The sequence below is a fragment of the Colletes latitarsis genome, chromosome 5, assembly GCF_051014445.1.
Source record: "Colletes latitarsis isolate SP2378_abdomen chromosome 5, iyColLati1, whole genome shotgun sequence".
NCBI lineage: Eukaryota > Metazoa > Arthropoda > Insecta > Hymenoptera > Colletidae > Colletes > Colletes latitarsis.
Genome location: NC_135138.1, coordinates 34,642,113 through 34,656,976, shown reverse-complemented (window position 1 = coordinate 34,656,976; position 14,864 = coordinate 34,642,113). Strand labels below are relative to the sequence as shown.

Here is a 14,864-nt window from a genome sequence, read left to right as displayed (position 1 = left end):
AAGAACAATTTAATTCGAAACAAGAAGCATCGTGTTTCCGTCAACTACGCTTGGTTATAATAAGCTATTTGTTTCGTAAATGAATTATGTTTCCTACAACGGCGGTCCTTCGAATCTCTCCGGCGCAGAAACAACGTTGGATTATACGCGAGGCCACGTGTAATAATAAACAATCATTGTGCCTGCTGCAATCTGAACAATACGCTGGCAGTCAAAGCTGCGAGACCAGCTATTGTTAGCGAAAGCACAAAGCAATGTTACACGAAGATTTATTGAGTTTCGCGAAAAAAAACTACGGGGGTTAAAATAATTTTCTTTCCCTTTTATTTTTTTCCTGGCCTGTGACGACCTTTTGCCTTCAACAATAGCGCTACGAGAGATCACGCAACGAGTCAGATTTCAGAATCCTAGAGTAAATTAGATCGATCGATTCTAATCTGTAACACCTGCATAATTTTTCTGTTTATGGTACTCTGAATAAAGAGAAAAAAATTTATATATTTCTGGTCTGTTTACCTCCGATCAGTGGTAAGAACTGTTCAACTTTATTATTTAATTTTAATTTAATTTTATATAACTGACCAACCGCATTTGTAACATTGGTAACTATTTACTGGCAATTAGTAAGTCCATTCTAATCATTTATAATACTAACACGAAGTTTACTTGTTCATTTTATTTGACTTTTAGTGTTAATCAAATGAAACCGTGTATAGAGTTAGATGAAGGTGAATTATTATGACTTCTTTCTCTATTTTTAATTTTGCATTATTCTTTGATTTGGTTTGATTGAAAATGGATAATATTGTATATACTTACTATGATTCCTGATTCACTTAATTCTGGAACACTTTCTGTAACGCTGAGACACTCTGAGACAGGATGATTATAAAAGGGGGCACAAAAAATATTTCCGTAAAAACGAACTGAAAGCCACTACTGTCAAAATGCAAGGTAATGTTCAGAAGTTGGAATCAGAACTTAAAACACATGCCAGTACTATTATTGGAAATTCGAGGAATCTTATCAAAGATTAGAAAAATTATTAGAAAATATTAAAAAATAGCCGTCGTTTGTGTCCTTACTAAATAAGTTTCGATTGATATGCACAAACGGGACCATCGTAAATCAATTACCGAACGCATTAAAAGACGTAATGTACTTTATTCAGATGATAGTGATCCATAAAACATTGTTCATATATATATAATATATATATATATACACATAATATATATATATACATATATATATATATATATTTATAGGACTATATAGAACAAATAACTCTCGTTTCTAGAATCTAATCGTAACTTAACATAGATAAATGTATCCTCTTTTCATACGAAGAAAGAACGCAGGAAGAAAAGCGGCCGAGGCTTTCGAGTCACTTTCGAGGTCACCTCGATCGACGTATCGTTCGTCAATTAATTTCTCATCGATCAATGATCCTTCTCTTAGTTGCGTCGTATTTTTTTTTTTTTTTTTTTTGTTTTATTTTTTACGGATATATTCGGTGATACGGATAAACTATATAGACCACTCGAAAGATATGTTCTTTAGTAAATGATTAACGTATCTTAATCTACACATCACTAAGGGTACGGTAACGTATTTATTCGTCGATTTGGATTCCACCTTCTCGTCGCGATCGGTGTTTCGCGGTTCGCTCCCGACACTACGCGAAACGCTCGCGGTCCAACGCGCGATTCAACTATAATTGCGCGGGACACGTGGAATACGACGAACAGCAAACCGAAAAAAGGCAATCGGGGAAACGCCGGATGGATTTTTTTTTTTTTTTTTTTCGCGAGTCGTTCCGCTTCGTATGTACAATTACGATGGAATTTAGCTGATCCGCGGAAGGAATCTACGGGGAAACGGAACACTCGATCGTGCAGAAATCATTCACCGTTTCTGTACGAAATTATAAACAATTGGCTTGCCGATCGCGTCGAAAACGATCGATGGAACACGGGAAAACGGTGCCTCTAACTCGACGCGTACGGAGGTGTCGAGTTATCTCGTATTAATTTGCAATTGATCGCGACAGGCGAACCAAAAGATCTTCGACAACGAAAAATTGCCTTTAATAACCATTTTTATTCCACACGAGACACGAGCCTGTTATTCGAGAAATAGAAACGAAATTTATGGAAACACAACAGACGTTAGGTATGCTACATTTGAGAATCCCATTGAAGAAGAGATCAATGACTGAATTGCAATCGTTCTAGGGCTGCCGAAGTGATCCGTAATTCTATTCTGATTATGCTCGTTTAATTAACGGATGGAATTATGTTTAAATTCCCGTTATTACGTCCTCGTACGAGCGTTCGCGTTACGAAGCGAGAATTATTACCGTGCGGATATTAAAAATATATGCGAATACGCGCACGGTTAATAAAAGATAATTAATGGCAGAAACGGGTATAAGTACGTACAATCGTTATGTCCGTTTTGCATCCAATAACTCATAAATCCACCCTTATTGATACGACTTACGGGCTCCGTTGCGATCACTCCATCCTCGTGTCTATTATGATAATTATATTACAACGTTACAACAATAGATACGCGCGATGAATTACATAAATTATACATATACATCTACGATAATAAATATTGTTAGTGAAACTGTATTACGGGCAAACATCCGCGCAATTGTCGCGCGATCGTCGTTAAACTGGTGCTCCTTATAAAATATAAATATGAAAATGTTCACTGGCGTCCCTTAAAAGTCAAGACTTCGTACCTTGGAACCACAATATATCGACGACGTTTCATACAAAAATTTTTCAACCGATCTACGATATTTCGACACCTTCCAATTAACTATAGAATTTCGATATATTCGACCAATGCTGTCAAGAAAATATCCTAATAGATTGTTGTTTCAAGGTACACGTATAATAGTCGGACTTTGCGTTTGTCTATTCGCGTTTTGGGTAGATACACTTTGGTTTTGCATGAAAACCTGTCTCGTTACGCACCTTTCGTACAGACCTGTCGGAGAAAAAGAGGATCGAGGGATTTTTGGCGCACACGGTGCTCACAAAAATAGGCAAGAAGCGTCCAGCTGACGCGAATTTTTCAAAACAATTGTGTCACGTTTGTTGTTACCAGTATTTTACTATGATAAGAAATATTCCAAAAACAGTATGACTATGACAGCTTGCGTAAATGATGCTTAATTACTGTAGAAGTTTGGTAGAATTTAATGGAATCAATTCTGTTAGTTTTTGAACGTGACAAGTGGCAAAGGGATAGGAAAGGGTAAATATCAGGTGCATTTAGTAATCTCTGAACAGTCCCTTAAATTTTAATTCCTCTATCAGAAGTTAAATAATATGTATTTATACGCGTACAAAATGTAGGGCAATACCAAGTAAAATTACTAACGTTTTAAAGCATACTAAATTTAACGCGCCATGAGCGAAAGGGTTAACTGGACACTTATTCTTATTGTTGCAAGTATTATTGTTTCCACGATAGTTATTCGCGTTAGATCATACTGTAACGAGAGATGAATGGAAACCACCTGCACTCTGACGCACGGATATTAGCAGCCCTAGTTTTCCCTTTGCGTCTCCTGATTATCATCGATCTTCGCGGAACGAGTCAAAGTACCTTTTAACCGTTCGCTGCAAGCATCGTGAACGTTTCGTTGCATTTTCGGAGGATACGCTGGATATTTCAGGCGATTCAACGACATTTAACGATAATCATGTTTACGAGTAATTTCCATCCCGATATCATCCAATAACTTGCGTTCGACCAACGATTTCTTCAATGAGACGGAAGCAACTGATCGGTTTTGCAGCCAGTAACGCGTAGAATTGAATTTTGGTTCGATTTCTACGTTGAAAAATAAATCTACCGTCTGGAAAAATTATAACCATTGCATTTTAAACGACAATTAGATCTCGATTGTCCGACTGCTGCTACGCTCCGAATTATGCTTCGAATTTCTCACATTTCGAAGAGAACAAAGTTGCACTAAAATCAAATCGAACAGTTAACAATGGACTAACTCGCACAGTATACAGGGTGTTCGGCCACCCCTGGGAAAAAGTTTAATGGGAGATTCTAGAGGCCAAAATAAGACGAAAATTAAGAATACCGATTTGTTGATGGAGGCTTTGTTAAAAAGTTATTAACGTTTAAAGTTCCGTTGGTATTGAATTTTTTTCTCGAAAATGCGCAGAATTTCGGGGGTATGTCTATTGACCAAAAATGATTGCAATTGACCCCCGCAACCGAAAATAATTTTTTCCAGAAGGATATGAAATTTTTTTTTTTCGTCGAAAAATTTTACACCTTTTCGATTTTTTTTCTAGAAAGTGGGTAGGATTTCGGGGGTATGTCTATTCACCAAAAATGATTGTAATTGACCCCCGCAACCGAAAATAATTTTTTTAGAACGATTTGGAAAAATTTTTTTTCGACGAAAAATTTCAGGGAAACATATCAATGGTACGGTCAGACATTACATTTTCGGTAAGGAATTTTTTTCTCGGAAGTGGGTAGGATTTCGGGGGTACGTGTAATGACCAAAAATGATTGTAATTGACTCCCACAAACGAAAATAATTTTTCCAAGACGATTTGAAATTTTTGAATTTAATTGTTAATAACTCTCAATTGGTATTCTTGATTTTCGTTTTATTTTGGCCTCTAGAATCTCCCATTAAAATTTTTCTCAGGATTGGCCGAACACCCTGTATAATCACGTGGAAATAATGACGCAAACTCTGAATCCTCGATGACACTGCAAGTTTTTTATCTATAGAAAACAGATACATTTCCAAAGTTCTCAGAGGCTTTCTGTAACTATTTAAAGTACTGTATATCAGCATGCGGTTCAATGTTTAATAATGGTGTGAAGAACGTGTTTCCGTTTGAATTTGACAATCGATCGAACCGACGCGACGGTTCACCTTTCCGAAAAGTGTGTTAGTTATAGTTCTAAACACCATTATCTCTGTACGTAGCCGGTAGTTATTAGTAACCGTAATAGATTCTGGTTTTTATTATTTTTTTTTTTTTTTTGTTCTTTTCGTTCTATTCTTCCTTTTCGATCAGTTACGCTAATTTGGACGATGCTTGCCTCTGTTTGTTTCGCCGGAGAAAAAGAAACCGCACTCATACGTCATCAAAAATACACGTTTGATATGCTAATTATCTTGTTCGCGATCGATAGAATTCCGGGAATCCATGCTTTTCATTTTTCACGCGTCTAGTACCATATCGGTTCGATCCTACGGATGTCAAAGTTTACATAATGGATATCATCTACCGGGGAAATTAAATAATTCATCTTCTCTCCCTATACGATCAGTCGCTGTCACCTTGTTCGGTTACTACTCGGATCAAAAAGTGTCTTAATAATATCAATGGCGGTCAGCTCGACGCTAAATCAGCATCATTCGGCTAATTCGTATCGATCAGATCGCAGAGCCATCGCGGAGTCGCGTTTCTACGCAAAATTTAAAGCGTTTCGATCAAATTTTCCCTAATTAATCTTACGAAACGTAACAACCACCATTACACTAATTTAAGGTTATACTAATATTTACAACGTTCTAAATAATTAAGCGTCTACGAACAGGACACTCGAATAAAAATTAACTTTTGTTATCGAGCTAAAAGATTCAAGGGGCAAAACAGACGAATTTATTTATAATCGTCTTTGTAGATCGGAGAATGCAGACTAATTTAGCTGCAAAATACGATTGCACAGAAAATTTATACTACTCTATCTTTTCGTTAATAATATATTAATGCTCATTAGTGACAGATCGCTGTTGCTTGCCCAATAAAACAGTATCGAAATTAAAACAACTAGAGAATGGATTATCAGGAGGGACATATTCAATAAAATTTTTTAAAATCTAAAATTAGGGCTACGTATTATGAAACATCTGTATCAAAATTAGAACAGAATTAACACAGATATTTTAGTTTAAAAATCTAGGATCGAATAAAAGTGTTTACCTGTGTTCAAACATTTTCTTTCAGCACTCCTACGACGATTAGTCCATCGTAATGTTAATCTTCTATTGCATGACTTTTATTGTATCTGTCAAGGGTTGTTAAAAAATTACTTGCATATTCACGCGTTCACGAATAAATTAATAAAACCAAATAATAAATGGAGGAACCTGCAAATTTATCAAAATTTTTCCAGTAAACTTTACAAGGATTTTTTCTTTTTTTGGGGCTCTCAAAGGATTGAAACTCGAATTCTATATAGTTAATGATTTTTAAAATATTAAAAGAAACGGAACGTTCTCTGGGAGAAACAATATTCCTTTTTAGTTTGCTTCGTCGACGACGCCCAGCAGTCAACTTGCAACATTCATAAAATGTTACCACAAACGGACAGCCTGGTTTTCACCTATTTCTCGACGACGTTAAAAAAAGAATCCATTAACGTTGCATCTTCTACTTAAGAGTCATCGCGGCTGACTACTTAAAAATCTTTGCCCGCCCCTCGGGCGGTCGGACAATCGCGACGAATCTCTCGAAACGCGTTTCCCGCAAAGCAAGCTTGCGTCTAAGATCGATAAGAAATGTAACATTTATCACAGACAAGAAATACCTAATAATTTTTTAGGACTCGATCAAGGTAATTATCGTTCGAAACAGGAAAAAGTTAATTTTTTACGTGAAAATTGCTTCTATTCGCGTAATTAGTTCGTCGATTTCTCGTAAATAGTTTCTTTCAAATTTCGGACCAAAGTTATCCCAAGTTTCAATTCTCTTTCTAAGAAACAATTAAATAGTTTCTTTCAAATATTCTTACGGAGGGTAGAAAATGATTAAACTTTGAGCGAAGGATGCCCCAACTTACGGTATCGTATTCCTCGAACGTTGCGAAAAGTCATCGTGCCTGTAAAAATTTTCGAACGCGGGTACTTGGGGGAACGTGTCTACAACGAACGAAACTAAAAGAAGAGGGGGGTGAGGGGGGAAAAAACAGGAATCGGTACTTTCATCTGAATGGAAGCTCGCCAAAAACGATTCGTCTTCTGGCTAAGTTCGAGAAGAAAAGAGAGCAAAACGGGATTAATCGATAAGACGGACGCGAACGAAGGCGAAACGCTTTAAATCTTTCCCATTCGTCGGATCCTCGAAACGGTTCGCGATCCATCGATACTGAACTCGCCAAAATAGGTCCCAGATCTGGCATGAGACGACCCTGAATTATTTGTTAGGCATTTAAGCTATATACAGACGGGTGTGTTATCCTTAAAGGAGATCGATATGTCTCGTTGGTGGCGTTGGTACAGAAATCCCCGGACAGGGAGAACCGTGTTCCAATGACTAATTCTTTCTCGACTTATTCCTTCGCGGACAAGGATCCATTAGTCAACGCCATGACTGGGCCAGAACTTCCCCTCGAGTTCGTGTCAGAGTTGAGTTCCAAGGACGAATCCTGTAACGCACAAGGTGAGAGTATATATAAGCGAGGATGAACACAGCTATTAGAAAAATTATCAAAAGTTTCGGGTCGCCCGGAGTGCTTTACGGGGAAAACCAGGATTAAGAACTCCCCCGCGAGTTGTCAGTTCTGCTGCAGACAAATAACAATAAACGAAAAGAAAGTATCAACGAAATACCAAATATTCCTCTGCGGATAGTGCATTTAAATAAAACTTAAACAATCGAGTAAAAAATTTTGATTTAATTAGTGGATTTGCAGTGTAAATTAAGGATTAGATGTACCTTTACATAAAATCTTTTTCGTCCATGTTATTATTTAAAACGAATTTAAAGTTCAATCAAGCACTCTATCTGCACATTTGATTGGAACGTGTAAATATTTTAATGCTGGTGTCGGGAAACTATCGGGAGTTTAGAATTATTTATAAGCGAATTTCACGATAGAATCACGATATTACTATTTCTGGATTCACACGGTGCTATTAATGCGATGCAACCGTGCTAATTTGTTTGCGTATTGTCGTAGATTGTACGCGGATTAATCTCAGCATTTGATACTATCTATCTGTGCTTAAATACACTTTCGAGGATAAAGCGCGTGAAATCTCGTTACAAATCAGTCTCATCCATTGAGAATTTCCAATCGATTTTAAAAATACAGAACACTGAGTTGGAACAACAATGAAAAGTAATTGTTTCTCGTGGAAAGAATACTTCTCGTTAATTTCTAAAATAGTATTTCATCCACAGAATCTTGAGATTATATTAATAAAATTAAAAAATAATTCTGCGGGGTATACAGATCAAGAAAAACTACAGAAATCATAGAATACCTCGACTCGAGAAATTTCAGAATTTAAAAAGTAATTTTGCGTTTAATAAATTCTCTGTTCAATTTCCCTAAACTCTTTTCATCGTAACGAGAGGCAATCGTTTCAACCAGATACTTTTAAGAGAGACTTGTACACATAGCTGAGTATACCACATTATTTTAAACTCTCCACAGTATGATATACATATCTAACTAGTTAAAAGTTTCAAACGTAAGCATTTGTATACTTTGACGCGCGAGAGAAATTCTCCGGTACAACCTCCAGGGCGAAGTTGCAAATTTATGTTATTCGGCTCGTCTCAGGAAATGTTTGCCGCTGGTTGAAAGGATCACGGATTTGCAATGAAGTTTTTCGAGCGTGTATCACGACGTTGAATGAATACGGCCCGCAGAAATCTTTGAACGCGATCCTGGAAGCTATAACGCGTTTACGCGCGGTGATTACGCGAATACGACGGTTTCGCGAAACCATTTGGCAACGATCGTCTCGGTGAATACAAAACCGAAATGGCACAAGGCGAGAGAACGTTCGGTCCTCGTGTGATTTATTGCAGGAAGGAAGAGCTTCCGTCTCGAGTTACAACACGCGTGAATACCGTCACGTCAATGGTTTTACGATTACGCCGCGATGGAAACGATCATCGAATGATCGCTTTTAACAACTGTACCGCGATAGAGTCCATTACGATTGTTTATTGTTAATACGACGCGAATTACAAAAGTATACGCGATCGTTGCACTCGACCAGCTCTTATACTTTAAAATAAAAAGAGATTCGTAAATATAACAGAAAGCATACCTAGTTTAAAAAATTTTTAAAAATTGTAAAGTTTCGATTAAAAAGGTTTTTACCGACCTTCATTTTCCGGTTATCGTATTTTAAATTGTCAATGTTCTATGAGCAATGGTTGAATTAATTCTTTTTACTGCGAAAACTGGAATCGATTTTACAAAAATTAGTCTATGCGTTTTCGATTTAATTCAGCATCGTCTAAGCGTTACAAAGTATGAAATTAATAAACGCACAGGAATGAAATAAAGGTATTCGGTCGGAATTGAATTTATTCACTCGCAGATTCGAGTATCATATTTCAATAAACGTTCTCAGTATTTCAGTATTTTCAGTATCTCATATTTCATAAACGATCAATATTCATAATATTTCTGTTAAATTCTATTACTCGATTTTCGATTTAAAAGAGAATTTTATATAAATAGTATATTATTTTGCTTCTAAATGGAAAATTAATGCAAAACAGATTTTCTATGGAATTGTCCTCTATAACTAAATTTAATTGACTTGTAGAAAATAGTAAAACAAACTTGGGACGCTATTCTTTACGTTAAACAATTTGTATAATAACGTTCCAGCCATTTGATAACATTTTTTGTATTTCCAGTCACATATAGTGATTTAGAATATTCTACGATTACTTCGGAAAGAAGAAACATTTGTGCAATTCGGTGTTCTATTTTAAATCGAACGAAACGATGTTCTTGTCAAGGGAATAAAGCAATCGTTTAAAAGATTGTAAAGACAAGCAATTAGGAAAGTAGGATAACGATACTCACAATGCTGAGAGCGTGCATGATGCAAGATTGTGTGGTGTTTTCGACGTGCATTAGTTCGTCGCATTCTTCGTGATCCAGTCCATTCACATCAGATCGTAGTTTAATCGGTGACAGAGCTGCCTCGTTATCCGTTGATTTGCCACTGTCGGGGGACGGTATTAATTCGTGTCCATCTAAATCCTCTTCTTCGGCGCGTTCTTCGCAATCGGACGCTTTGGTTTCCTGCTGCAACAAACATGGAACGATGGATTACGTTTAACGTTCGAACGTTCCACGTCTAAAGCACTGCACGGGACCGTAGACATTTTATTTCCCAACAATACAAATATCAGGTTCGTTCGTAAGCTTTTGCTCGCCGATTTAAAAAATAGATTCCAATTTATGACTGACTTTTTAACGAACGAACGAAATATTTGCGCAATAAATGGTGTTCTACCGTAAATCAAACGATTATTATTTATCATTCGGGGAACAAAATTTTCATTGTCGCGTGTAACACGTACTCTTATGCGAACATACTTGACACGACTAATGGCGACGCTGAGAGACGAGCTGTACAGAAATTTACAAGAACCTTTCAGAGGTTGCCGCGAGTCACTTGACTCGCACGATTGTTACGAAAAAAGTGTCACGGATTATTAACCAAACATACGTCAGAGAGTAACAATTAAGATCTCAAGTGTTGTTACTTATTTTTATTCGAACGTCTGACCAAAGCAGAACTATTCTACTTAAATCACGTATCTTGATAAATTATATTCACGTTTAATGAGCTTCGTTGTCACGAAATAAATAAAAAAATTTCTCGTCAAATAATTGTTTACACGATACTACAGAAATGTAATTATTTGAACGTTTAAAAAATTAATTCGATTAGCAGATAGTCTCCACGTAGGAGGATGTTATTATTACACGAAACGAAGTATAATTTATATAAGATTCGATGCTTCGTGTCACTGAGAGTGAAAATAATAAAAAGGTACTCGAATACCGAGATCCAAAACGAAGGTTCACGGTTCCTGATAGGTCAATCCGTATACCTTGTTTGTGCTCTGGAATTGACATATCGACAGAGAAACATATGATGGAGTAATATTTTTCCAAGTTGTATGTCGTTCCTTACGACGACAGCTTTTCATTCTCTTGTTATAGAATTTCGTTCCGGTTCTTCGAAACCTTGTCTTAAGCACCGAGCTTGCACGACGATATTATTACTTTTCTCCTTTGCAACCCGGAGAACTTGTATTGTTTAAATTGACTGACATCATTGTCATTATTACTCCTCATTCGATGCAATTTTACGATCAATTCTAATCCTCGCAGAAAATAATCAAAAAATTGATTTAAAATATTGGAGAAACATTATTGTTGCTCTAAATAAATTTCTACGATAAATAAAGCCAAGCATAAAAATTGGAGATCACGTGTCCGTGAAAAATGATTCGGAAGGTAGTCTTTTCCGGAGTGCAAGAAGAAAATTTTCTTCAATAACGTTCTTTATACAACCTACTCTTGTACCATGTCGTAATACCTTCCCTTTCGGGAGTCATTCACCATGGTGATAAACTTAAAAGTCATTTGCACGTTATCGCGCCAAGAACAAGAGTTTTAAAAAAAGTTTAAACTGTATCTGCAAAGTTTTTATCGAAAGACATTACAAGATGATGCAATCTTCTCGATTCCTTAATACGTAAGACACGCGACGTAAAGAAGCCAGGACGATAATCTCCCGAAACGTATTCTACGAATACTATAGTCTCTTCAAAGCAAGGGTATATCGTTTTCTATCGTCTGATATCGAATTCAGTTCGAGCTCGATGCTTTTTTAGTAATTTTTCTCGGTGCTCGATGTATCGAATAACGTCCAATTAATTTCTTCCATAAAAGCAAGGAAGTCTGGGTTCGTTGTGTTTACTTCACGCCTCGAAACTTCTGAAGTAAATTCACGGTTCACCTTCGGTTCGAAGATACAGAGAAGTAAAGATTTTTACTGTCGGGAATTAAAAAAAAAAACTCGAGAGAAAAGGTGAAAAGAATGGAAGGAAAATCGCGGTTCGCGAATGACGGAAAATAACTCGATCGCTGGACTATGCCCCGGTCGGAAATATCTCAGGAATTAAAGCTACGCGAATAGACGAGGTCTCATTTTCTTTTCAGACCTTTACAACCAAGGGTGTCCATTCTGATAAGACTGCTCAGTCATCGTTCGCTACTTCGCTTTTTGGCCAACAAAAATAACGAAATATCCATTAGAGGGGAATTACTTTCCCCGTGAATTCAATACCCCCTGTGTTCGATGTTCGTATTTACGTCGGTGAAAGAATAAAGAGGAAATTTTGTTTAGATAAATTGAAAATATCTAATATTTTGGGACGTGCACGCGATTGAATGAAAATGTTTATTTTCGAAGCAGCGGTGAAACTCGTGGAAAATTTGTAGCGAAACTCACCTGAAAGTCTTGGGGCGACGGTGATGATTCTTTTTGATGCTGGGTTGGACTTTGCGGAGGGCTGGGCGCGGATCTTGGACTCTGAGGTCGAGTTCCCAGCTCGTAAATGTTGATCATATGAGCTGCCTGAGCGTGAACCATCAGTTCCCATGCTGACGGGAACGATACTTTGCAGAGAACGCAGAGGAGGGCTGTCGTAGAATCCCCTTTGGACATGAAATGCTTTTATGCTTTTAACCGCTTCGGTGCTATAAATACACGAATTATTCAAATTCTTGTGATTCTATCCTACACGTATATACGGATACGATTTTATCCAAAATTTCACTCATGAATACGATGTCAATGAATTATAGTTGACGTTCTTTGGCATGAATAACTTCAAGTGCAATGTTTACTAATATGTTTTAATTACGTATATCCATCTAATATGGTATTCAAACGAAAAATGTACATATTTACAAGTGGGAAATTTTTATATTTCGTAATTTGATAAAATTTGTTTATTAAAACTTATATTCCACTAAAAATCGACGAATACCTGTGCATTTTCCTAAAGTTGGATTCGATTTCTCTACCCTAAACAAACTACTAAGCGGTCGCAGCTGCATTTCCTGATAAAATGCCAAAATACAATTCCTCGCGGAGAGGAACCACTCGAACCGGTACGAATTTCATTTTTACACCTGCTCCGTTCAACGCGGTAGAAAGAAAGGTAACGGGGCTGAGTGGTTACAGGGTGTCCATAAAATACATATCCAGTTTCGCAGAACAATCGAAATTATATATATTTTATTTCAAAAACCTTTAGAATAAATTGAATCGAGTCGAGAATCAATACGATCTCAAAACTGTGTTTTCGTATTAGAAAAGAATTTCTCAAAGGGTTAATATCACGTAGATGAAACGTACAAGCAAAGTAGAATGAACGCAGAGGTTCGTGGAAACTTTGCCAACTATATCACCACACGTTACCGATTTAAATTTATTCACCTAGAAAATACTGTTAACACAAGTCTAAGAATACCGATGGCCGTCACGTCCGAGTTCACTTTTAATTATTCAGTGAATGCAGCCACTTAATTATTTAACAAGAGGACGTCGTATTTCTCTGGCATTCGCTAAACTGGATAGAAATTGTACGGACACCCTGTATTTCGAAACCGGCTGCGCCCTCGAATTCCAACGAAAGTCGAAGCTTTATTGGAAAATTTCTTAAAGGCTGAAGCGTCGCGTAGGAAATCTCAGAACCCTTTGAGGAAGGGCAACTTGATCGGTCGAGGCGTTTGCCTAAACGGGGCTTCCTTTAACTTTTCTTTCAAATACATACTTGGGGCTGTTCCGTTGAAGGTGTGACATTTACACGTGAACCGCAGCTTGCAGTAATTTCGCTTGTGTTCGAGCAGTTCTCCCAAGTCTGTAAACATTTCCCTGCAGTTGCCGCAAATCAGGATATCCGGATTGCCTGAAACAGGAAAATTGGGAGTAAACTTTCGATTAATTTCGATTTAACCCTCGTCTTTCGGATAGAAATCGTTTAAACTTGTTAACGCTTAACGGACGGATTCTTTTTACATTCTAAACCACTGCAGTCTCGTTAAATAAATTTATTTTAATTTACTTTCATGTCTAATATTGCACACGAGCATCGTTAGTAACTATTCATGGACGCATGTTCAGGGAATAATGATTGTTTGAAAACGTAAATTTACATGGTTCGTTTGTTAAGTGTTAATCAGGTCATTTTCCGAACAGAAACGTCTCCCTCGCGCTCAATTAAAAATGGGTCATGCCTAATTGACTCGTCTTCGCTAATTAAGGAGGTTGGCTATTATTTAATGGGGGATTCTCTATACTTGTATACGTTATTGTTCACCAAACGCTCTTTATTCGAAAAAATCAATTATATTTCCATTTAAATAAAATGGAAAACTTCGTTTAAAAAATGTTGATTTCGAGTATGATACGAAATACGAAGTTTTCTTTCCAGAATCAGAAAACCTGCATCGTAGCATCGATGCAGCTGGCGTTATCATTGAAGCAAAGGAAAAATAATTAGACAAGTTTAAAATATAAACAACTTCTGAAATATAATACTACTAAAAGCACGCTAATTGCTCAAGTCAGAAGAGCATATTGATTTCTTAAACTTTAATTTGAAACGGAATTGAATAAGTTCAACCAGTTATATTTCTAATTAATTAACAATACTGTACAAACAGAGACCATTAAAGGGGATAAAATTAATATAAAATCCTGTGTCATTTATACTCCTGATCGACAACTTAATTAAAAGTGCTAGAATCTGTTAATTAAAAGTGTGTACGTTACTCGTTAATCAAGAACTCCGTAGAATAAAATTGTTGAGCCGTTCTACTGTTTCTCACGAACCACCGTTGGAATCCTGTGTGTTTACAGGAAATTTTAATCCCATCCGGTGGATGAATTACTCGCTACACCGTCCGTTGCGATTATTTAACTGTAAAACTTTCGCTTCTAGTCGACGAATGCGCGATAATCTAAAACTTTTTAAATGAAAACGTAAATCGTGGCTCGTACTCGA

At 36.8% G+C, this 14,864-nt stretch overlaps 1 protein-coding gene across 2 annotated transcripts in view; it reads right to left on the bottom strand.

Annotated features, from left to right (window-relative positions):
• Nucleotides 1-5,220: 5,220 nt before the first annotated feature.
• The window catches only part of LOC143341983 (uncharacterized), a 174,801-nt gene continuing 165,157 nt past the window's right edge, over nucleotides 5,221-14,864 (bottom strand). The window contains exons 8-11 of one of the 2 annotated variants that reach the window (XM_076765445.1): nucleotides 13,632-13,766; nucleotides 12,302-12,507; nucleotides 9,853-10,074; nucleotides 5,221-7,440 (exon numbers count right to left, since the gene is read on the bottom strand). In XM_076765445.1, the coding sequence (XP_076621560.1) occupies nucleotides 7,345-7,440; nucleotides 9,853-10,074; nucleotides 12,302-12,507; nucleotides 13,632-13,766 (659 nt within the window). In that variant the 3' untranslated portion in view covers nucleotides 5,221-7,344. Of the gene's footprint in view, nucleotides 7,441-9,852; nucleotides 10,078-12,301; nucleotides 12,508-13,631; nucleotides 13,767-14,864 lie in introns of both variants that reach the window. The other variant, XM_076765444.1, reaches the window with a different exon arrangement.